The 24,338-nt window shown below is 43.8% G+C and overlaps 3 protein-coding genes across 4 annotated transcripts; 2 read left to right on the forward strand and 1 right to left on the reverse strand.

The window, feature by feature from the left end:
• Positions 1 to 69: 69 nt before the first annotated feature.
• On the reverse strand, positions 70 to 3,317 carry pagr1 (PAXIP1 associated glutamate-rich protein 1). The gene is made up of 5 exons (XM_061706708.1): positions 2,929 to 3,317; positions 2,092 to 2,281; positions 1,022 to 1,355; positions 849 to 940; positions 70 to 428 (listed from the first exon to the last, which is right to left on the reverse strand). Exons 2-5 carry the CDS (start codon positions 2,261 to 2,263, stop codon positions 193 to 195), a joined length of 834 nt encoding a protein of 277 aa, XP_061562692.1. The 5' UTR covers positions 2,264 to 2,281; positions 2,929 to 3,317; the 3' UTR covers positions 70 to 192.
• Positions 1,327 to 13,283, forward strand: LOC133418207 (kinesin-like protein KIF22). The gene is given in 15 exon segments (XM_061706665.1): positions 1,327 to 3,902; positions 4,068 to 4,269; positions 4,766 to 4,893; positions 4,986 to 5,137; positions 5,886 to 5,906; positions 5,908 to 6,096; positions 6,389 to 6,779; positions 7,765 to 7,873; positions 8,135 to 8,249; positions 8,919 to 9,075; positions 9,478 to 9,572; positions 9,774 to 9,974; positions 10,054 to 10,113; positions 10,202 to 12,081; positions 13,260 to 13,283. Coding segments are annotated over 13 exon segments (1,836 nt in total). The 5' UTR covers positions 1,327 to 3,902; positions 4,068 to 4,081; the 3' UTR covers positions 10,232 to 12,081; positions 13,260 to 13,283.
• Positions 12,287 to 21,078, forward strand: prrt2 (proline-rich transmembrane protein 2). Of its 2 annotated transcripts, XM_061706712.1 has the most exons (4): positions 12,287 to 13,443; positions 14,310 to 14,599; positions 14,849 to 14,978; positions 18,311 to 21,078. In XM_061706712.1, the coding sequence occupies exons 1-4, from the start codon at positions 13,212 to 13,214 to the stop codon at positions 18,325 to 18,327; spliced, it is 669 nt and encodes a 222-aa protein (XP_061562696.1). In that variant the 5' UTR covers positions 12,287 to 13,211; the 3' UTR covers positions 18,328 to 21,078. The 2 variants fall into 2 exon arrangements, with proteins under 2 accessions (XP_061562696.1, XP_061562695.1); XM_061706711.1 differs by lacking the exon at positions 18,311 to 21,078 and having other exon boundaries at positions 14,849 to 15,780.
• Positions 21,079 to 24,338: the final 3,260 nt, after the last annotated feature.

Below are 24,338 nucleotides of genomic sequence, written 5' to 3' on the forward strand. Positions count from 1 at the left end.
CTGTGTATTCCCCAACATAATAAAAAAGCACGGAGCACACAAAGCCAAGTAATAATCAGTCCTCTTGGGTTAGCATGTTTATTGCCTTCATACAAAACATAGAAAACATACAAAGTTTGTTACGTTAGAAAAATTCAACTTTAGAAAAAGCGCCTTGAAAACGTACAGACGGAACAGTCAGCGGACATGAGTTCAGTATCTCCTCTGCCTGGGGGAGAAGATGGTATTGGGGTTGCTGTCTCGCTCCCGTTCCTTGTCTCGCTCCTTCTGGCTGTTGGGCGACAGCGCCGCCTCCAGCTTCTTCTCGCTCTTGAAGAGATCTCGCCCCGTACGCATGATGTGCTCCTCGATTTTGCGGTGGCGCTTCATGTCTGACAGCACTTTGTCCAGCCTGGCCTCCCTTTTCACAGAGGAGCGAGCTGACGACCCTGCAAGGGTCAAACCTTTTGTTAAGAGGCAACCGAAACCAAAAAAGTAACCCAAACTAGAATTGAACAAAAAGTTTGTGTTTACTGAAATCTATGTTAAAATCAAGAGTTTAAAAAAAAAAATAATATTGGGATTTCTTTGACTATGGCTGTCACAAGTATTTCAAATCCTTGATATCCACTATGATGAGATCCATAATGTACATGTAAGCTCTTTGTATTTGGACGACATTTGCATACTACAAGCACAACTATGTTACTAGTGAGGCAAAACTGCACTGGTTGACAACTGTGTGCTACTAGTGACAAAGTTCTACTTGTTAATACCTAGCATTTTACTTCTACTAGCGAGGACCAAGCGTGTACTAGTACATGGACCTCAAGCTGGATATTGAATATTTCCATGGGTGGAATAATAACCTGGTGTTCTGCGTCTGTTAATGAAAGAATTTTTCGGGGTGGTTTGCAGTTGTTGCTCCTCGTCGAAGTCAAACTCAGTTGGACTCGGAGGCCTGGAATGGACACAAATAAATGCAAATGTCATCTGTAATTCTTGAAGACTAAAATGTCCCCAAAAGGATTGTTATACTGACTTGCGCTCCCTCTCTTTCCTCTCTCTCTCCTCCACCTCATCCTCCTCGTCGTCCCTTTCGGGTGAAAGGGTGCGTTCGGGCGTGGGCGGCCTCCGCGGAAGGGGCTCAAAGTTGAGCTCCAGCATCTCGCCCTTAGCCAGGAGCTCATAGAGTCTTTTGATCTCAGCGGGAGGAGGCATCCAGTTCTTGGGGTCCTCCATTTCCTCGTCGCTGTACGCCAGCTCCCATTCGCCGTCCTTGTCTGTCACCCGCGGCCCTTCTTCGTCCTCAACCGCTGCGACTGACTGAGGTGCGTTTGTGTGTTTGGCTCCCTCGAGCCCAACAGTGTCTTGGTCTGAAAAAAAAAAAAGTACATTTCTCAACTTTTTCTTTTTACTCACGTCAGATATCTGTACTTTCTACTCCTTACTTTGTCACAAGCCTGCTCTTAAACAACAGCGTGACACTTTTTTCCCCCTGTCATATAAATTAATAAGAAGGAAATTATTTTTCACACAGGTAAGAATGCATTTTTACTTCTGTATGCAAATACAGAGGAAGTACTTCTATGTTTAACTTTTTTTTTTTTTTTTAAACAAGTATCTGTCCTATTTAAAAGAACAGTGAGTACAGTATATACATTTTTAATGGTTGTAGTTAATGGGTGTCCTAAATATGTTTTTGAACTGATTGCTTGATTATGTCTGTTTTCATGACATTTTGTACAAAGACTATAATTAGCACACAAAAAAAATCCTCACTATTTATAAAGATTTTTAATATTAATGTTTGTTTAAAATGATGTCACCTGAGCCCAAATTATTAAAATCATGCCATGTATTAAGAAAATTAATTGTGCTACAGTGAAGCCCCGCTATTCATGGGGGATAGGGACCCGCCCCCTTATAATTCAGAGGAACAAAAACATGAAAAATTGGGGGATTGGGAAAACAAAAACACAAATTAATGGGGGTTTACGCGTAAAGTGTTGGATACATTTTCCAATCTGAGAATAGGTGAACTCGCCAATCGTGAATATGTGGGGTCTGTTGCACTACTTTTTTGGTCAATGAATGCCTAATTTTGTAGACCTTTGCCGTCTGTGGTTCCAGTGTCCTCCACCGGTGCATCGGTCATCTCAGCATCTTGTTGCTCTGTGCCGTCTTCCTCCTGTTTGCACGCTTCCTTTTTATTTTCTGCCTCTTTTACACCAAGCGCCTGGATGCCCTCACTGAGGGATGCATCTGTGGCCTCAGCCTGCATCCTTCAATAAGGTAAATTCTAAGGAATAACCCCAAACAAATACAGATATGTTTTAGTAGTAGCTCTTGCAGTAGTTTTCATGCAGTTAACTTATGTATATGAGGATAATCAATGAACCCCATAGAAATGAAGCACACTTGGAACGACGGATAGTTTCCGAGTAAGCGATGGAATCCATCAAGGATCTGGTTTTAGCCTACTACTTTTCAACATTACATTTGATGTTGTGGCAATGGCTGTAGCCAAAGTTTCAACGAAAGTACATGAAGCAAGACAGGTGGTTTGGACAACTGATGAGAAGAACTGAAGGAAAGCATGGAGTAAGACAAGTGATGCAGACGAAAGTACAGTGCAGGGGACTCGAAAACGAGGAAGACCAAGAAGAACCAGATGGTAATACTTAAATTAGAACTGAAAAGAAATATAAGTGGATGGAAGGAATGCTCTTTCCAATAACATTTGCAGAAGGCTGATACAGAACGGCGACCCACAATAGGGAAAATCGTGGAAGGTCGTGCATTTAACATGTATGTAATGGTACACACGAGAAGATCGAGCAAATAGACACAACAAGAAACAAAACCTCATTTGACTAACTTGCCGGTTAATATGTTTTGAATAGAAAGTCATACACAACAAACGTTTGCGCGCTAACACGTCATTACCGATCGTTGGGTGTTGTCGTTGTGAAAGCGTGGATAAAGTTATCCCCGGCGGTGAATGAAATCGGCAGAATGCTCCATCATAACTGCACGACAAGACACACACGTAAACATAGCGCCATTTTGGACAGAACAACCTGCCGAGTTTGCACCCGCGCCGACTTCAACATCATGTGGATTAGGCGCCGATGTGGCGAAAGTGCAGCAACGGTTCCTAAATTCGAAACCTCAGACACGACGTGTGGGATTGTCAAACTTGTCATTATGTGGCCACGAATTAGGTTGAATGTGCGCACAAAATACTAATAAATGCTAGTATTATTCCTGGCAGTGGGGTAAACAAATGAAGCGCACCATCCGTAGAAACGTGAAGGACATTCGTGTTGCAGGTTCTAGCGAAAGTGCGCTCCATGTTTTACCTAGACGCCCAAATTATGGGAATAATATTAAACCTCTGAATTAGTATTTCGTGCGCACGTCCTACCTATTACGTTTCCATAAATAAGCATTTTTTGCGGGCTTTATATATGTATTGTGCATATTTTCCCACGTTATAATCGCGAAAGAAGTGTAGCATTTGGAAATCTACGTGCGCCATTCTTGCCCGTCGCTACTTCCGGTATGGGCAACCGTAGGCGGGAGTATATTTCGCCTAATTATTTGTGAAAATAGATGAATTCAAATGATGATAAAATACACATTTTACATTTAGTCTTGTTTTTCATGCAGATGAGCATATTTTGTTAAAGCGCGTTTCGTGGCGAATGTTTAGCGGGCTCTGATTGGCTGATTGTCGTGGCGACTGTTTGTCGGGCTCTGATTGGCTGATTGTCGTTTCCGCCTTCGTGGTCCCTCGTTTGAAAAGATTTCGGTTAGAATGTTCGAAGCGCCTGCTCAATATTGTTAAAGAGCCGCCTTAACAATGTTGCTGAGTTTGAGTTTAGGACATTAAGAAAGGCATTCTGTACACACCAGAGGTAAGTGATGGATACATTTGATATAAGATGCCAACTCACCCCATAAAATGTGCAATTTGAGTCTCTTGCTAACGAAGGCTCGCTGCTCGAGCGTTTCCTCAAATATGGCAATTTTTCCGTTTCGTATACAGCACCGTTTACCCCACTTTTGCGCATGTTATCCAGGAGTCCGAGCCAGCATGGCCCAGCGTGTGACGCTATCCGACGGCGGGCGCAAGAAAGCCTCCCGTGTGAGGGTCGCGGTTCGTCTGCGGCCCTTTATGGACAAGCAGGACGAGGACGGCGAGGGGCCTTGCGTGAGAGGCCTGGACTCGCAAGCCCTGGAGATCGTCAACTGGAGGAATGCCACAGAAACGCTCAAGTACCAGTAAGTGGCCAGCTCCCTGGGGTCAAAACCCAATCAAGCACGAATGAACCAGAAAAAAGCTTTTGTTGTCTTTTTTTTTATTATTATTATTTTTATTTATTTAAATATACAGTATCCCAACTCATTTTTTTTATGGCTGCAGTGGTTCAAACAAAAGAATTTGTTTTATAGAATATCAGTGGTGAATATCTGAAATTCCACTTGCAAAATAAAGACTTGAGCGGTCAATTAATGGATTTCACACAGTGCACCATTGGAAAGTAAAAGTAGAGCGCTTAGCGCCACATTCAGTCACACACACAAAATCCCATTCCAGGCCTGTGTAGATTACGGCACATCGACTAGTTTAGTATTGAAATGAACCACAAAGCTGGAAGTTTCGATTGGTTTTACCAAGGTGCATTGCTAAATACAATGTGTGCAATTGTATTTTTTTTGACTCGTTGGGTGACGGGTCGGACGCACCAGCTGTAAAGCGATGCACTTCCTGTTGCAGCTTCGACATGTTCCACGGTGAGCAAACGACACAACAAGAGGTCTTCCTGTCATCGGTAAAGCCCATTCTACCGTACGTTACCAGGGGTCAGAATGCCAGCGTCTTTGCCTACGGGCCAACGGGAGCTGGTATGTCGCATGACCTGATTTCGGAGATATCTCTTCTGGTTCTGGTAATTGTGAGGGCTTCATTCCTCTTTCCCCCCCCCCCCCCCCCCAAGGCAAGACGCACACCATGTTGGGCAGTTCAGAGCAGCCTGGCGTGATTCCTCGTGCTGTTGGCGAAGTCTTCAATCTGGTCAACTCTCAGGATGAGAACGAGGCTTGGGACTACTCCATTGGAATGTCTTATTTAGAAATTTACAATGAGAAGGTACGGGTGGCAATATACAGTATGTATATTGCAGTGAATCCCTGTTTATCACAGGGATATTTTCCAGACCCGCCTGCAAATACATGGAAATGTAGACAGAGAAGGATCTCCCCAAAAATTTCTTTTTAAAAAGTTTCACCTCTCCTGCATGCTTGAAACTTAAGCCTACCATGAGCACCTTTCTCTAAGTAAGAGGCAGAACAACTTGGTGGGACTTTGCATTCATGGTTTCCTCTGAATCTCATTTGGGTGGCGTGAACTAGAGACTAGAACCTTGGTGCATCTTAACAGGTCGTGACCTCTGCGCAGTAGGCCAGGATTTGGTAGCCGCTCCTAAACTCCATCCTCTTGCGATGCTCCCGTTAGCAACTGCCAGGCTTTCTGGGACTTTTCAGGGAGAGCTACAAGTAGGCTCTTCTGCTCTTCTTTTCTTGGACGGTCTTTCTCTCTTGTCCTTCACTCATCTTTCCTTTTGTACGGTTCACATTTACTGCAAAGCTGACATAAAACAAAAGAGAATTGAACATTTTTATATTTTAATGCAAACATGTTTTACCCAAGCATATGTTGAACGGAAATTGGTGTAGCTGCTACGGTAATTTATACAGCTTCAAGCAACTGCAACTTTAACACGCACGGAGCAGAAAGGTGACCGTAGCAGGGGTTCACTGCAAGTTCCCGAACTCGGTTTAAGAGGGAGTCGTTTGCGCTCGCGCTCATGTCGCCGTCCTCCGTCTTCACCGTTCAGGTCCTCGATCTTCTGTCGCCAAAGCTCCCAGGATTTGCCCATCCGCGAGGACAAAGACAAGAACATCCTCATACCGGGCCTCACGCACGCGACAATCACGTCCTTCGCTGACTTTGAACGGCATTTTGCGCCGGCCAGCCTCAATCGCACCACAGCCTCGACCAAACTCAACCAGCGCTCCAGCCGCAGCCACGCCGTTCTCCTCATAAAGGTTTGAGCGCAGCCGCTGCCCTTTCGTAGTTTTCTTTCAAACTCCTTTGGCTGGCTTGAACCAAACGGAAGAGCATCTTAACAGGTCGTGGCCTCTGTGCGGTAGGCCAGGATTTGGTAGCCGATGCTAAAATCAAGCCTCTCTTGCGACGCTCCCGTTAGCAACTGCCGGGCTTTCCGGGACGTTTCTGGGAGAGGTACAAGCGGGTGTCTGCTGTTCTTTTCTCCTCTATTCTTCCTCTCGCCTTTCCTTTTTGCTTCTAGCCGGTCTGTTGATCTTTTCGTTCATCTAGGTTGTGCGCACTCTGCGCTGCCTGCCCCGCCGCCAGCAAACCGGTAAACTCTACCTCGTCGACCTGGCCGGCTCGGAGGACAACCGCCGCACTGGCAACCGGGGCATCCGGCTAAAAGAAAGCGGCGCCATCAACCTGTCGCTCTTCACTCTCAGCAAAGTGGTGGACTCGCTCAGGGCGGGCACGCTGGTGCGCGTGCCCTACAGGGACAGCAAACTGACGCGCCTGCTGCAGGACTCTCTCGGGGGCTCGGCGCACTCGCTCATGATCGTCAACATCGCCCCCGAGTACGAGTACTGCTTCGATACCGTCGGCGCGCTCAACTTTGCGGCCAAGTCCAAGCTCATCGTGAACAAGCCCTTCACCCGGGAAACTGTGGCTGTGCCTCCAGGTGACATCAAAATGTCTAAATTCTTTTTCCAATTGTGATGCACGAAAGTTGTCTTCAGCAGTAACTCCCAACCGCTGTGAGCAGCACATTATTGCCTGTGTAGCCAATTACAGTTGGCCTGAAAATCATTGACTATAAATAATAAATCTTTGTTACTCAATGCCAGGTATATTCATACGAGCCCACTGCTTCTCACGCTAATAAAACGCTACCTTGAGACGGCAAGCTCACTGCATGAGACGCATCCACCGCTAAAATGAGCCAAATTCACCGTGGCAAGAAATAAGTCGACAAAAGAATTTGTCCAGCATTGCAGCTCGTGTCAAAAGAAAATGCGCACTTTGATTTGAAAATTCGGGATTCGTTTTTTTTTTTTTTTTTTTTCCCCTTCCTCCCAAGCGGACTCTCGAGTGATCCGAATCAGTGACTCATTCTGTCCTAGCACTAGTAAGACAATTTCAAGTTGTTTTTGGCCCAGATTTTCTAATGGTGATATCACACAATGTTCCCCCAAACAGCATTTTTATTTTTTCCCACCCAAAACCAATCATTCGGGCTACAAAGTTCTTGCTGCGTTGTACTCTGAAGTGGCTGGTCCAATCAGATTCAGCCTGTAGACAGACAATTGCGGTTGTTTGGGGTTTACTTTCCTGTGGTCCGTTGTTCATGTCAGTTAAGTTAAATCACGCTCTTTAAAAAATGTCTTAAGGTTGATTTCCTTAAGCTAGCAGGTACGCTATAATTTATGAAATTTCCTAATTGGCCTTTTACTTTCATGAGTTCTGCCATCGGTTTGCCCCGCCCCAAATTCTGATGAAATCAGCTCAAAGTACTTTTCCCAGTTGCCTGGAAGTCCACGTCAGTCTTTGGCTTTAATTCAGGCACTGCAATGCGGCATCCCCAAACAAATGACTTCACACAGTGTTGCTCGCTTGTGCACTGCATACTAAACTGTGCACCCCCCCCCCCACGCCTTGGTCCCCAGTGAAGCGGGCCAGAGAGGAGCACGAGGTGGGGCAGCCTCAGAAGAAGAAGAAGCAGAGGGACCCGAAGAAAACTGAGCAGGAGACCTCGCCATCGACTCACATTCACAGGTGGAAGGCTACGCACGCACACACCGACCGCTGTTTTGCAAAATCGGGTTCATTTGCATGTTGTTTGCCTCTGCCACGATGGCGTATGCAGAAGGCAGCCATCTGCGGTGTCCTCTTTGCGTTCTTGCCATCTGTCAGCAGGCACACTCATCTGACTCGGCGATGCACAAAGCCTCTGATCTGACAGTCGGCCTACTTCTTGATTTCTTCTGCTTGTGTCCCACCCCATCTTCCCTCTTCCCCGCTCCTCCCTACACTCAGTCTGCCAGAACCATCATTAATGGCCAGGCTGCTTGCTCTGGAGAAGCGGGTGATGTGCTGCGAGAAGAAAGACGCGATCGGTACGCTGAAGGATGTGACTCGCAAGGAGATCCAGGTAACCTACGTGCCTTCATCCATCTCTCTAATCCTACAACCATCAGACTTTTTATTTTTTTTATTTTATTTTATTTTTTTTAATATGAATATGCTGTTAGATCTTGGCAGATACTCGGAGGTGACAAAAGTACTCTTACTCTGTAAGTAGAAATAGAGGTGTTTAAAAAGAAACTGGTAGTAGTGATTCATTCAGCGCATGTACTTAATGATGGAAGGACAGGGGAGAGTTTATGTACCACTGTAAAAGTAAAGTGCACGCTGAAATGTACTCTACTAACAAACATTCTAAAGATTTTTACTATCACTCATACAATACCTGTTTTGATAATTTGGCACAGTGGGGGGAAAAAAATTGCCACAAATCATTCTTGTAGCCGACGAAATCAAAGAATTCTCCTTCAAAAAAAAATTTTCCTTCCTGACCACGGTCAACTTGACCGCTCTGTATTTTTCTTTTTATGTGGTCATCTGCGGCGGTTGGAATAAAAGCAACGAGACCGTTTTGACAAAGGTGCAGAAAGTAAAGATCTGGGGATATTCGTCAGAGAAATCAATTCTCAAGCAAACTACAAAGACCTGTAAAATCCACAAGTGCAGTAGTAAAGTATTGTTACTTTTACTTTGCATCGCAGATGCTTGCTTAAACTATTCTGCTTCTTCTACATAGGACCTCAAAGAGGAGCACAGGAAGTTAGAGAGCAAGGTCAAGTCCAATTCCGGTCAGGAGCCGAGCTGCAGGAACAGCGCGGCGGCGCCGCTGCAGCGAAAAGTGCTCACCAAAGGCAAGACGCAGCAGGCGACGGTCCAACCGTTGCAGGGTCACTGTGAGTGCTCGCGTTCATAAGCATTTACAAATGGACTTTGTCATTGTGACGCTGGTTTACGTTCATAGTTGGCTGTGGAATGCAAAAAAAGTGTTGAGTACATGAAATGCAAAAAGTAATGAGAGAAATGAAATAAAAGGAAATGTGATAACTTTTTAAGATGCTCTTGTAGTGATCATGTGTACCTAATGAAGTGGCCAAGCAGTGCTTCACTCCGAAAAGGAACACGTTGGACACTATATGGGAGAATGCTGATGAATGTTTTCTCTCTGGAATTACACTTTCTTGGTCTTAAATGTCTCTGCGTGAAACATGGCATCGTTGCCAAATTTAGAATTTGTTTGGATTATTTATGGCGCCGTGACCGGAACGTAACTCCAATTTGCGCGTCCCATGTTGCAGTGTCCCAGCTGCTGCCTCGGATGCCGCTTACAGTTAGGAAGCAGTCGGTCTGTATCAAGAAGGAAGTGGCCGGGACGCTTCCGGATAAGGCTGAGGTCAGCGTCCTGCTTGTGTGTGTGTGTCTTTGTTTTCCTGGAATATAATTTTGAACTATGGAACACAAAAAAAAGAGCGTCTGAATCCAAAGTTTTTCATTCTGTGACAATGTTTTGGACAACAAAGGAAAACAATTTGTGCGTTAAGCTTACTTATTTAGGAACGTTCGATTTAAGCACACGTTGTCCGTCTTGTCTCAGCTTTTAGACGGGAAAGAGAACAAGGTGATGAACGACTGGGAGTCCCAGCTAGACAAGTCTGTTCTGGAACAGTCCAGGCAGAAGATTCTCCAGATCCTCAACACGGGCTCCCTCAAAGAGCTGAAAAGTCTGCAGCAGATCGGCGACAAGAAGGCAAAGCTCATCCTGGGCTGGAGGGAGCTCCGCGGTGTTTTTTCCGAGGTACGTACAAGACGTGAAAGCCATGACTGCTATATGGTATCTTGTGCTACCTACTTGCAATCTGTGTGTCATTACACAGCTGGAAGATGTACGTGAAATTGAGGGGATGACAGAAAAACGATTTTCCACTTTCATGAAGGTAAATGATGTCCTCAGGGACACCATTGTATTGTGCACGTGTGGCCAATCGGTGTATAAACTCAAGTTCAACTTTTGTTCTATTTCAGGCAAACCTTTTGAGTGTCCTGGGAAAGTGATCCCCTTCATTTTTATTTTTGTTTTTTTGTATCATGATGTATTGGTGTGTGTGTGTGTGTGTGTGTGTGTGTGTATACACACGCTGTGTAAATGATGCGAACTCCATGACCTACATTGCATCTGGAAAGTGTTCAGAGCATTTGACTTTTTCACTGGTTTGTTACAGCTTTATTAAAAAAAAAAAAGGAATATAGCCACCCTCTCCTGAAAATTCTGCATATGACGAATTTTTTTTTTTTTGAGGGGGGGGGGGGGGATTTTTTTCAAATTTATGGATTAAAAACAAAACTCACCTTGTGGAGAAGTTTTCATTACCTTTGCCTTGAAGCTCAAAATTGAGTTTAACATGGATATTTGACTTCTAAAGCCGTCAATGGCAGTGAATGTTAAAACGAAAACATGATATTGTGTAATTTTTTTGTTGTTGTTGTCATGACAAGGCCAAGAGCATGTGTACACATTTGTGCTCAACCTATCAATAGCATGGAGTGGGGACGCCAATGATGCATCAATAAAACAACAAACACCGGCTAGCGCTTTCGCACCCCTAAAATGGCTTCTCTCGATGACCAACTTGCATATCAATTTTTTATTTTTTTTGGGGTAGAATATGTTGATCTTTCACTCAGATGGCCCTGTTAATCATGGAAAAATATTTGGCCTCACATCTGTTTTGTATCTTTAGCACAAGCTAACAGCTTTAATTTAATAACTCTGTTTCTGTAAATCAGAGTAATACCAGAATTATTCAACTAAAGTACGAAAGCAATTACAAATGATTTATTAAATGTTTCAGATGTCTGAGTATCTGTACCAGGGTTATGCCAAACACAGCAAAGTATATATGACACAATATCTCAAAATGTGTACCAGTGATGAGTGGGACCAATTTAAATCACAGTTTTTCCTGAAAACACAATTACACAATAAATGGTCTTTTTTTTTTTTTTTTTTAAAGATGCTGGCGCCTAAATTGTCACCCAACTCTGGAAGGCCTACTAAATAATACAACGCCCATTACATAAGTGCAAAAGCTGTGCTTGTCGTTGTATGCTTTGGTGCTGACTATGATGATGTAGTTCTCCACAGAATCCGGAAGATGGTGCACCAGCTTTTTTAACATTTTTTATTTTTTGGAAATAAATCCCATCACGTCCGTGGATGTTTTTGGCATTCTTGAGGTGAAGTGCATGTGATGCATCCTTACACAACAGAACTGCCTCAAATGTGACAACAACCTTCCGTTTTTTTTGTTTTTTTTTAACCCCCCCATGAGGCTACCAACCATTTAGTATTGCAGTTTTTGGCAAAGGTGCGCTCAATTTATTTGCCTTGACGTCCACATTGTTCAGGGGACTTGTACACGTTATACATATTTAGTTATACCTGTTTGGTGGCCTCAAATGAGCATATTTGTTTGCCCCCTCGTAACAATCGTAAGGCTAATACAACCGCCCATAACTGCGACGTCATCACGTTTGACACTCCTGCTCTAAAGTCATTAAAATCCGGCGATCCCATGCGGATCGATGAGCCAAATGAATGTTATTGACCATCTCCATAAAGAACAGCACGGCGTCAGCTTTCCCTGGCGCACCCCCTTCCCCATCTCCTCCCAGTCCCGCCCTGCCCGTCCGAGCATCCTCCCCCCCCATCCCCATCCTTCCTCTTCCTCCTCTTCCTCACGCACGGATGTCCTCCGCTCGGATGCGCGCACAGTAGCACCCGAAAACATCACCATTTTCTCCTGATTTTTGTTTCTCGGTTCAACTACGTGCGACGCAAACGTTCGACTCGCCGCTGTTGTGTTGACAACAAAACGCCAGAATAAAAAAAAAAAAAAAAAAAGGTCAGTTATTATTATTATTTATTCATTTTTTTCCCTTGGCACATGTTTGTGTATATTAAGGGGGTGGTGGGGTGAGGATGCTGTCTTTTTTGTTTGTTTTTTAAATGTAATAATCCAATGTGGCAGTTTTGCAGTGTAGTGGGAGCAGCAAGCTCATTAGTGAGGATTGTTCCTTTGTGTGTGTGTGTGTCCCCACCACCCCATCATCACATCTTCCTCTTGTATTGTGCGGTGTTTGTGTACACATTTTGTGTGCACACCTGCGTGGCTGCTTTTACCACATCTACTGTATATAATAAGCGTGTGTGTGTGTGTGTATGTGTGCTCTATTGGCCGGTTTGTATATCACCGTTTGTCGTCATGGCAATGCTGTTATCTATCATTTGTGCGGCATTCATCTGTTTCAGCCTCCGTGCCAGAAAAAAACATTATGGGTCTCTGCAAAAAAACAAAACAACAACAACAAAAAATACCTTATTCTATCTGTGGGAATGAATAAGATGAATGATGAAAAAAAAAAACAATTGTGAACGCCCTATATTCACGTTTTAGCATTCGCAAATTCAAATATTGGCAGATTTTTTTTTTGGGGGGGATGTCCACCCATTTGCTGAAAAAATTACCTATTCACTGTGTCTGTCCTCAGGCCAAAGCGATAAAAGTATTACTTTGGCGCAAAGGAACAATGTTGGAGTGAGATGAGGACTTTCATTCAAACAAAATTAGTGTTCGCGGCACCTGGAAAAACCTGTCCGAATTATTAACCTTTTTAGGGGGAGTTTGTTGTTCCTGAATTTTCGCTGTTTGCTGTATATTAATAAGATACAAATTTTAAGGCACCTATCTAAAATGACCAGTTTTCAGATTTTGACATTTACATGTATGTGTTTGAGTAAAATAATGTTTGCTTATGAAAACAATTACAAACGTTTTCTGTAATTGCCTCTGGATTCCACAAGATGGCGGCAAAGCACCCCCCTGTTTTTTTTTGTGTGTACATTCCATTTGTCGTCATGGCAATACCAATTCGTATTAATTTGTTTCGACCTCCCCTGTTCCCGTAGGTGCACCACTTGTGGTGTCTTTCCCTTTTTTTTTAATTTAATTTTTTTATTTTTATATAAATCCTCATGGATGTCAATATGATGCCCGCGTCGTCTTCCGCCTGGCCCGGAGAGGAGCGACCGTCTCTGCTGGACGAGGAGGAGCCCGAGCTGAGCCAAGTGTCGGTGGCCGCGCCGTGCACGTCCCTGGGAGCGGGCGAGCGGCTCCTGTGCGGCGGCAGCCCGGCCGGCGCCGGACCCCGACGCAGCGAGTCCAAAGGCGAGCTGGTCATCGTCATCAACGAGAAGCTTAAGAGCAGTGAGTGTTGACCTGCTTATAATAACATTCACATTTTAAGCAGTCAAGGAACAAAATTAGTATAAACAAATGGCAGAATCTTAAAATGAAGTGCATAGGCAGCCGGAGGAGGGAGGCCAGAATAGGAGTTGTGCTCCCTCTTACGTGTTCCAGTTGGAAGGCGAGCGGCAGTATTTTGAACCCACCGGAGATGTTTCTCCAAATTTACGTGAATGACGGTAATCCAGCCAAGGAACTTTCTGGAAGTGAGTTGAGGAGTTTAATTTAAAAAGAAAAAAGTAGTGATTTGGCACCTTGTTGCGGTATCCTGGTGGCAAGGAGGTATGAGTTGAAGAGCTTCATTTAGACAAAAGTAGTGCTTTGCCATCTTGTGGCATCTATGGGCAGTTCGAAACCTTTTTAGTGTGGCGTCCATTCCCCGTATATTTCCGCTCTTCCCTCTGCCCTTCACTTGAATTAAGCCTTACGTATCCTTGCCACACACTTTAAACACATTACACACAATGACAAACTTTTTAAACGCATCGTAAACAGAATTTCAAGACACACAATTAGGTGAAATTTGATCACAACCGCTGATTTTCTTGGCTGGGAACCACCGCTATAGTGTGTACCAGTACACTTTATTTATTCATATTTTAAAATTAAACTATCAGCCAGAACGCACAGCCCGCCACCGATACGTACGACACGGAAATCTCGGGCATCCAAATGTCGTCAATTTGCTTCGTAAGCTCGTCGTCGTATTTATTGCGTCACTCGTGACTTTGAGACCTTTGAAAAAGAGTTTGGGAAGATGATGTCATCGGGTAACTGAAGCAAGATTTGTTTGCCGAAAAGTGGCGAGGTTCGCTTGTGGCCCTCAGGTAACGGGGTCCTGGCGGGGGACGGCGCCTCGCCCGTGGTGTCGTCGCCTCCCCGACGTCAGCGCTCCATCTCGTACCCGCACCACGCCAAGACCAGGAAGGGCAGCCGGGCGGGCTCCGTCGGCTACACGGCCTTCTCGCCCAGGCCCTCGCTGTCCCGCCACTCCAGCATCGCCACCGAGGCCCCCTTGGACCGCACCAAGGTGAAGGACTACCTCCTGCTCTCCGTGCTGGCCTGCTTCTGCCCCGTGTGGCCCATCAACATCGTGGGATTTGTCTACTCCATCATGGTGAGACTTTGTCATCGTTTCATTGGCGCCCACCTGCAAAAGCAGAGATTCCTTTGCGTACCACTCGTCGTGGCACACTACACGATGAACCTGTGCATTTACCCGTTGCCGCTCATGCGAGACGATAATAACCGCTTTCGCGTGCAGCTAAACGCGTTCGGACGTTTTGCGCTGTGTGTCAATTTGTGGAATGAAATGGAAATGATCGTTACGCATTGCTCACGTTGACGGCCTTCTCCTCCGTGCCAGTCCAAGAACAGCCTGGAGCAGGGCAACCTGGACGGCGCCGTGCGTCTGGGCCGCGTGGCCAAGATGCTGTCGCTGGTGTCGCTCGTGGGCGGGACGCTCATTATCATCGCCTGCATTGTCAACCTGGCCAGTGAGTGTCCCAAATCTGACCTTTAAACTTGCCATCTCCTCCTCCCCTTTTGACCTTCTTTTGTGCCGATTCGCTCCAATGAACTGCTTCGTCTTCTTCCCCTGAGAACTTTAAGATTACATTTTTTTAAAAGAAAAAAAGCTGCAATTGAGGTGACACCGCGTCCTCCACCCCCACACTCAAAAATGGTTCATTCCAAAGCGATCCATTCTTTAACAAATAAGAAAAACAAAAAGAGCTGGATTGCCACGCAGTCATTCGTAAATGTGATGTGATCTTCGTCTCGTCGCCCGTCTGTGCATAATTTTCATATCACCCATTTCTGCTTGTCATAGTTCCTCCTCAGTTCTTCATCTTTGTGTTATTAGTTCCCCATGACATTCGTTATGTTTACGATATAGAACCAGTCACCTGGTGTCGGAGGCCCTGGCGGCCATTCCCTTATAACGGCCTTTTTACATCCCGCGAGCGGGATCCTAAGCGGGTACTTGGCTTCCCTTAACACGGATTCTCCTGCCGCCTTTCGTTGTGGAGTTACCCGACGTAATCCGCCTCCTAATAAGACCGCTATCATGTCACGATTATAGAAACCATCAATGCGAAACAAAAGTGGAATGTGCCATGTGCGTCATGTGGAGGAGTTCAGAATCAATGTAAGTACCGTAAATGGTTGAAGATATAATTGCTGATAACGTGCAAAGACTGAGATCTATGTTTCTACTCAATAGTGGAGATATAGCCGTAAACTTTTTTTCACATTTCAGTTTTCCTGATTTTTAGGTGGGGGGGGGGGGGGGGGGGGGTGCCCATTGACACACTCGAGTCCGAGCATGAGCCTGTCCCCCTCTATATAACTAAGCGCCTTCGTTCGCATCGGCGAGCTGTGCCTACACCCTGAAAAGGCATCTTCGCCTTGGATAATCTGCTGGCTGGCTGCTTTAGAGCGCCTCGTTGTTGGCCATGAGTGCACGCGCATCACCTAGACAAAAGGAGATAGAGCGAGGCAGGGCAATCTGACTTGAAAGCCAACGTGTGGACCGGGACGTTGGGCTAGCGCGGCTACTTTAGAGCGCCCCGTTGTAGGCTGCGAGTGCAGGTACGTCACCCAGATAAAGGCGGAAGAGCAAGGGGCGGGGGGAAAAAAAAAGTCAAACTTGACAGCTAGCATGTGGACCAGGTCTTCGGGCTGGTGTGGCCGCGTTAGAGCGCCTCGTTGTTGTGGCATGGAAAATCCCCGCAACGACCCGGCGGTAGTCAGACCAAACATGTACGTTATGTGTGGAAATCAGAAAAACGCTGCAAAAAGTAGCATCCGCCTTTCAATGTCATAGAAGTGATGTTTGATTGACAGTCGACAGCTGAGTGGGGCGTGGTTTCAGCGCATTCGGTGGACACGCCCACAACGTTTGAAAACGGCGAGAACGGCATGATTTCTCACGAATTTTGTACACTTTCCGATTATTATTATTATTTTTAATCATTCAAATTTAGCGGGGTTGTTAACAGCATTGTGTCAAATTTAGAAAATCAATGTGCACTTTCCGACAACTCGTAATGCGTCCATTCTCTCCAAAAGAAATAAGTTTGGAGCGATCCGGAACACCAGAGCGGTCTCCACCGACTTCCCCTTGAACCTACTTTTTCTCGATTTTGGGTGCGACAAAGAAGCCGATTATGCTCTTCCATTTGGGATTGTTTATTTTTGTTTTTTGTTTTTTGCATCGTTATCATACGCAGCCAATTCATCTCTGTGATACTTCACCTTGTGTGGCTTTTTCCATCTCTGTTTAATCCCGTTTTCGTCTTAATCGGACATTATTTGCCCTTTTGCACGTCCGAACCTCCTGCTGCAAACGTCTGCATGCCACAGAGCTGTGTGTGTGTGTGTGTGTGTGTGTGTGTGTGTGTAGTGTCGTGCAGTCCGCTGTTTGCTTGTACACGATGTGAAGTCTCTTGTTATTTCTGCCTGTACCACACGACCTATGATGTATGTTCTTGTATGTGGCTAATAAAGGGATTCTCATAACACATCTGTGATGAGTTCACTCATAAAAGCCCGGCAGGCAGAGGAATTCCTTCTAATTTACGTCAAATTGTCACGACAACCACTTCCCGCCTCTCGTTAAAACTAATTGTTCCGATTCGGCGGAGCGCCAAAGATTTTTTTTTACAGCTTTGATGTGCCACGTTAGATACTGATATGTCGCCATATGATGTGTATTTACATAATACATTCATAAAATGAATGCGTTCCTTTTCGTTGGACTGGAAAAGTGTGTTTTTATAATCGAATCTTTACTGTTTCTGTTATTGAAAAATCACAGAGCAACTCGATTTGATCGTTTTGCGATACAGTGGTGCCCTGAGATACCAGTTAAGCAAGTTTAAAGTGCCATTAATCTCCCCCCCCCCAAAAAAATAAATACATTTTAACATTTTGTTTAACAAGGACAATAGCACTCTGTTATATTGCAATTGTACAAACGTGGAGTAATAATAACATCATTAAATCGAATGTAAAGGATTAAACGGTTTGCGCCGCAATTCAATTAATTGTGTTGCTCCTTCTGGTGTGCCCGCTTTGGCCACTGGGTGGCAGTATACTTCAGTCTTGCAGACATATGACGAAGACGAGACTTTTCTCTTCTACTACGAATGTGACTCAGTCAGGTGCTGTAATATTAATTTTGTAGGGTATAAAGAATATATGCCTGTCATTATCGTGATATTATTATGATCTGTTTTCAAATATCTTTTGCTTCTAAGACTATTGGTGCTAATTAGCATGTCGACAGCATTTTGCGTTATGTGTTAGCATTAAGCCGGCGAGCGGTTCTTAAGGCAAGGTCGTTCGCTTGTTTTCATGACATAATTCTCTTTGTTTTATGTTCATTTTGACCGTAACCTCCAACCGGCGCTGCCATGACACGGCCCGCGGTCTCTTTTTTGATGACTTGTTCGCTATTTGCCGAACTTGTTTGAGTTGACTGCCGCCATCCAAGTTTTCGCTCGAAAAATCAAAGTAAACCCTCCTTTTTTAAAAAATGTAACTTTAGTTTTGTTTTTGTTTATTTGTTTGTCTTTTGTCTCTCTCACTGTTCGAAATAAAGAATTCCGTCAATCATCGAATCGGTCAAGGCGCCGGCGTGTACCGATGATGGCGTAATCGCTGTATCGTGATACGGTCGGCGGACGTCTCGTATCGCGAGTCAACGTAACGAGTCCGAAAGCCGACCGAAGCGATTGGACTCCCTCGTGACGCGCCGTGAACGCGCACACCCTCCAAACTGCAGCTCCCCCGCAACTAACCCGCTTCCTTTTCCTTCTTTTAGTCAATGTGAGAACCTGAGTTTGGTCCCGGGATCAAACGGGATAAGGCAGCCGCATCCCGACCGGCCCGCACCTGCACCGCCCGCCTGTCTTTTACCACCTCCTTTTTACCCGGATGTGCGAGCAAAACCAAACGCAGCCACTTAAGTTTCTAGCCCTCTCTTTTTGCTCACTGAAGACAATACGCAAAAATGCCGCCGAGTCACAAGGGAGGCGGGAGGGGACGGGAACAAGGGAGGAGAACGGCCGTCGAGTTTCTCGCTGAACGACGATGGAGGCGAACCGATTGATCCCTGAAGCCGCAGCGGATTGGACGTCCTCGCCGCAGCGTGTCGAATCGGAGACTCCACCGCACGTACGCAATCACGCTCCCCGGAGGAGAAGCAGTCGCCGTCGCCTCGTTTTTCAGACTGCGCCTCAATATCCTCGCCGGGACGAAACGGAGGCTTACCGAGACGAGAAAGACAAAACAAACAAACAAACGAATAGCGCCAAAGGGATTACGCAAGTCTTGTACACAAAGCAAAGGGAACGTATGTGCCAAAAAAAGAAACAAGTTTCAAGTCTCAATTGTTGTTGCCAAAACAATCCGGAATCTTCGGAAAGCTGCCGTCTTTGAAGCACTGTGAGTTGAAAATGTAGCAACGGCCAAAACATTAGGTACACCTGCACCAGCTTAAGGCCCATGTACTAGGACGCTCTTTGTCCTCACTAGCAAACTAGTAGAGCGCCAATGTCTTACTTGTGTCACTATTGTATCACATTTGTCTTTGTCTTCACAAGTAGGACAACTTTGACACAATACTAGGACAGCTACACGTTACTAGTGAGGCAAAAGTGTGCACGAGTTGACATCTGTGCTCTTCTCGCACTACTAGCGCAGAGCTAGATGTTAACTAGTTGAATTTTATTATGTCACTAGTAGTCCTAGTTGCATATATGTAGTTACACTACACTTGTCATGGACTGCAGTTTTGCCTCTCTACTAGTAACATGTAGCTGTCCTACTAGTATACCAAAGTTGTTCTACTAGAGATGGCCAAAGAGCATACTAGTACACGAACCGTAATTTAAGACGGATATCGAGGATATCGAACGAATGCTTTTTGGAAAGCCGTTAGAGCGTTCTTTGGAAAAACATGGCAAGTGAGACAGTCATTCCACTAGTTCTGCTCGTACGCAAAATGTTCTTACTTGTCAATCAAAAGTGAGAATTATTGTACTGCCTTTTGGGTCGGTCTTATCTTCTTGGCTGTCACGAGTTGATGCGAGTCGGAGATTGAGAGGCTTTCATCCAGCTCAATTGGTCTCAATCCAATTATCAGATTGATTTATAGACGAGCGGCATTCTCACAAAGATCTTTTAATGACATTTCCATTGATAGAAGTATCATTTATTTCAATATTACAAAAGAAAACATGCTTGCTAGGTTCATTGAAGACTCTAAATTGCCCGTGGGTGTGAATGTGAGTACGAATGGTTGTCTGTTTAAATGTGCCCTGCCTGCGATTGGCTGGCGACCAATTCGGGGTGTACCCCGCAATGAGGAGAAGCGGGAAAAAGAAAATGGAATGAGTTTATGCGCGTGTACCTAATGGAGCGACCAGCGAGCGTGCGTTAACATTCGAATTAAAACCCTTAGAAATCATTTATATATGCAAGCGCATCTCAATAATAGAAAAATCACTAGAAGTGAGACAAGTCTCACAAAAACAGCGAATAGGTGAGTTTTCTGCAAAAAAACGGACAATTGCAGAACCGCAAATATCGCAGTGGTTAGCTGTATTTCCTTGAAATATGAATCAACCTATTTTTTAGAAGGCCAGTATTTCCATTTGAAAAATCATTTTGATTGGTCTTTATGAAATATTCTTTTTTTTTTTTTTTTTTTTTTTTTTTAGGTGATGATTAATTTTGTTTGTTTTATGTTACCTGTTAGCTATAATTATCACAATGATGAGAACAAAAAATCTGAATACTGAATATTAAATATAATAATCCACTTTGAATGCAAGTTTCCCTTTTTGGTTTTTTAAATTGGACGACTGAATTAAAATTTGCTAAAGTTTTCCATGATATTCTCATTTATTGACATGCATCTATATATCGCTGTGCATAAAGCTTTGGGGGAAAAAAATAAGTGTCAATTTTTTCTTTCCTGCAAATGAAAATCAAAATGACAAAACAGTATTTTGTATTTGGAATTTGGGACTTTTTTTTGACGCCAACAAACTGCATGTAGTACCTGTAAACAGCAAAATCAGAGAAATGGATCATTTTGCAGTGGTCACCCCCCCCCCCAGAGCTTTATGTCTAGATATAGATATGTATTTGAAAAGAAGAATGACTCTCTTGTGAGGCGTGCACTCACTCTGCTGTGTGGTTCTCAAATGAGTTTTCTGAAGTGCTCCTGTGTACCCTTTGCCTGTGATTCTCACTGTGATGCAAACCAACCAACCGGCTTCTTACCCACTGTGCACAAACGCCGCCCGGTAACATGGTACCACCCAACCCTCCAATGTATATTTGAACTAGTAATCATGAGATGTAGACGTGTATTCCGCTCATATAATCCTCAATATAGTGATATTAGTCCAATAGTTGATCAGGTGCAGTCGCCCCGGCCGTCCTATTAGCGCCAGGCTACTGTTTTTCTGTTCCGATTCTCTTTGTGGTGACTGGCTTGACGTGGGCTTTTTGATTCATGTGTGGCCCACGAGTCGGCACTTTGGAATATTATACTTCTGCGGTACATTTATAATAAAGACACAATGCATGCAGCAGGTGGTTTTTTTTGTTCTTTTTCCGCAATTAAATCACCTCTCGCAACCTTTTGGGGAGTAAACACTGTCCATTTTCTCAAGTGCTCCTTAAGATGTTCCAGGCCGGCCCACAACAGGTGAAAAGCCATGATAGAGAGAGACCACATCATTAAAAACAAACCAAAAAGTTTGCACCCCTCCCACACTTTAAAAACATGAAACCGATGAAAACACTTTTTTTTTGTTTTGAAGAATTCCTCAGCTCCTGTTTTCACTTGCGCTCGCAAATGTCTCCGAATAAGAGGTAACGTGTGCTTGCTTCAAGCCGTTTGTGACTCCTAGTCGAGGTTCGCAGCTAAACGGACACATAAAACTCAAGGAAATGGAATAGTTTATATTTAAACACTAAACGTTCACCCATCTAAGAAGTCTGCCAGCTTAATGCTAACATTTTATGCGAAACGACAGACTAACGGAAAAGAGCGGAAGTTATTAATAGGGTTGCAAGGGGGTAGAAAAGTTCCAGTGAATTTCCAGAAAATTTCAAAATCCTTTTTAGAATACACACTCTGATAACAACCTCATCCACGTTGTTATATAACCGAAGAATCTCACCATGTCTCGAGAATTTGAATTGAAATCATATTTTTGCTTCACACATTTTGAAGACGTACATCGGCTGCGCCTGATTCAAATGTGTTAAACTAACATAATATTGGGCAGTGGCATTGCTAAGCCTACTGAAGCGACCCCCCCCCCTCCCCCCCTCCAAATGGTTTGGTCGTTCCCAGAACTGTGGTTTCAAAAGGAAATTTGTGCATTTTGGAATTCAAACACACTTTTACAACGTCCAGTATGAGAGCAGGAATAAATAAATAAATACACAAAATAAATCCCCTTTGGCTGTTTACATGTTGACAGGCAAAGATCCTGTGCTGTACTGTGAGTCAGCTAATGTGACAGGAGCTACTGTACTGCAGCCACTCACATTTGTCCACATAAGCGCTAAGTGGGTCAGTGGGATTAAATCCAGCTGGCTCATATCAGCAAAGCAGCATCCGGTCTCTTCGTCCGCCAGAAAGTTTTCACCCCCGCGTTCTCCTAAAATGCTGAAACATGGCCCTCTCGTGACATAATCACATTTTCGTCGTCCTTCATCCTTTCTTTTTTTTTTGCGGCATTATTTACATTTTTCTCTCCCTCGTGGATGTCATCCATTATGACTCCGTTCAATCTGTTCATTGAATAATTTATTAAGGAGCCATGTGCTCCTATTCTGCACGGACTGATTCGCAATTTTCTTTTCTTTTTGTTTTTTGACACTTCAGCATTGATTCTATGCTAAATGCTAGGCTAGCTTTCTCTGGTCCAAAAAAAAAAAAAAGGTAAATACTTTGTTACAGTACTTCAGCATAACATTTTCCATTTTTCCATTTTAAGCCATTTCATGTCATGTGGAAAAGGAGGAGCTGGGTGTTTTCCTGCGGTCCGCATAAGAAATGGACTTCTCATTGAATATGTTTATAACATACACGTAATTCTAGTTTAATGGATGTCAAATGAGCTGCCTGCCCCCGTCGGACTCGTTCATTGTGAGGAAAGTCGTTCATTTTGAATGTGCTGCAGGAGGCTGCGGCTTGAAATTGAACATGATGCAAACGCTCCTTTGCTTCTTATTGGCTTTATTGTCCAGTCTGACCTGTTTGACGGCCGTTGTAAGCGCTGTATTTGAATATTTGAATTTAGATTTAACATTTAGGTGCAACATGACATTTTTGGATGTAACTATTTCATATATCTCTAAGTCGATAAATATTGTTGTAAATGTCCCCCCCCCAAAAAGCGACTGTCAAAAATGCACCATTTTTTTGGAAACATAAAAAGTTGCTGTTATTTTTAGCATGAGCCGCTTTGCGGTGCATTTTCTCACCTGATGTCAGCTGTACTGTCTTTTTTAACAGCGTAGTCATTTTTTTGACACTTATAAATGTTATGTGGCAACTTTTGCAACGGCTCAGAAATTATTTTTTATTATATTATTTGGGGGGGGGGGCGTCTTTTCCCAAATAAAAGATGTTATTACTGTTGTTAAAACATAATTACTTTCTTCCCTCATTAAACTTTGACTAAATAATATTGAGATTTATTTTGGGAAAATACAATTTTATTCCCATGAGATTAAGACTTTCTACCCTGACAAAATAAATCTTGTAAAGATTACAACTTTTCTTTACAAAATTCCGACATTATTCTCGCACCCAAAAAATCTTTACAAAAATATATTTATGATTTTCTTTTCTTGTAACATTATGATTTATTTTCTAAAAATCTTTAATTGCTCTGGTATTTATGGGTCCACGTGGTAGTTATGGTTAATTGATGTTAGGATACTGAGGGGATTAAAAAAAAAAAAATCGATTTTGAATATTTTTAAATGGAGTATTTTGCCCCTATTGTGATATGAATTTATTGAATGTATTTATTTTATCGTCCACTCGCCCTCGCCCCAAATAATCTTGTTGTCCAGCTGGTTGATATAACATCTTCTTCTTTTTCTTGGTTCTTCTGTCCTCTTTGTGCTTTTATTACATCTGGTGTGTATCTGTGATGACACAACATCACTCACAGGCGTCAACAAGGTCGAGCAAGACAGACGAGATCAGCTTTTGGATTTGTGGCTTCAAGTGCGCAGTTGCACATTCCGGCCTCTAAGGGGCAGTATTGGATTTTATTGGCTTTACGGAAAGAACTCGAGGGACGCACCATGCAAATCGATACGAACAACTTATGAAATCGAAATAAACCACGCTCACTTGAACTTCCAGAAGACACAGAACCCCTAACAAAAAAAAAAAAAAAAACAAGAACCCGCCAACACAATATATATATTTTTTACATCTATTTTTCAGCATGCCTTTTGATCACACATAAGCGTTGCAGCTTCCAATTACATTTCAAATGTAGAATGTTTTGCGCTTTGTTACATAAATGTGAATTACAGTGAACCCCCGTGAGTCATTGACGCCCACCCAAAAAGGTTTGTAATTGCCTGTAGATGCCACAAGATGGCAGCAAAGCACTTTTTTCACATTAGACAAGCTTATGGCCTGACTAAATGAAGCTCCTCCCTTCATTGCAACATAGTTCCTTGTCACCAAGAGTCCCGAATATTTTTTTATTGCCCATGTCTTGTGGTTTGCACATTTATACCATATCCTTCATATCCAGCTTAAGGTCCACAACTTGGGCATACTAGTAGGAAACCTA

This window comes from Phycodurus eques, chromosome 19 (genome assembly GCF_024500275.1).
Source record: "Phycodurus eques isolate BA_2022a chromosome 19, UOR_Pequ_1.1, whole genome shotgun sequence".
Classification (NCBI taxonomy): domain Eukaryota; kingdom Metazoa; phylum Chordata; class Actinopteri; order Syngnathiformes; family Syngnathidae; genus Phycodurus; species Phycodurus eques.

What these genes read in the sequence shown, in the direction of transcription:
- prrt2 (XM_061706711.1), top strand. Translation starts at nt 13,212, where the DNA reads ATGGATGTCAATATGATGCCCGCGTCGTCTTCCGCCTGGCCCGGAGAG. An exon ending in CAACGAGAAGCTTAAGAGCA is followed by an intron (nt 13,444 to 14,309) that starts GTGAGTGTTGAC and finishes TGTGGCCCTCAG; the next exon opens with GTAACGGGGTCCTGGCGGGG. An exon ending in GATTTGTCTACTCCATCATG is followed by an intron (nt 14,600 to 14,848) that starts GTGAGACTTTGT and finishes CCTCCGTGCCAG; the next exon opens with TCCAAGAACAGCCTGGAGCA.
- pagr1 (XM_061706708.1), bottom strand. Translation starts at nt 2,263, where the DNA reads ATGCAGGCTGAGGCCACAGATGCATCCCTCAGTGAGGGCATCCAGGCG. An exon ending in AGGAAAGAGAGGGAGCGCAA is followed by an intron (nt 941 to 1,021) that starts GTCAGTATAACA and finishes TGTCCATTCCAG; the next exon opens with GCCTCCGAGTCCAACTGAGT. An exon ending in TAACAGACGCAGAACACCAG is followed by an intron (nt 429 to 848) that starts GTTATTATTCCA and finishes TGACCCTTGCAG; the next exon opens with GGTCGTCAGCTCGCTCCTCT.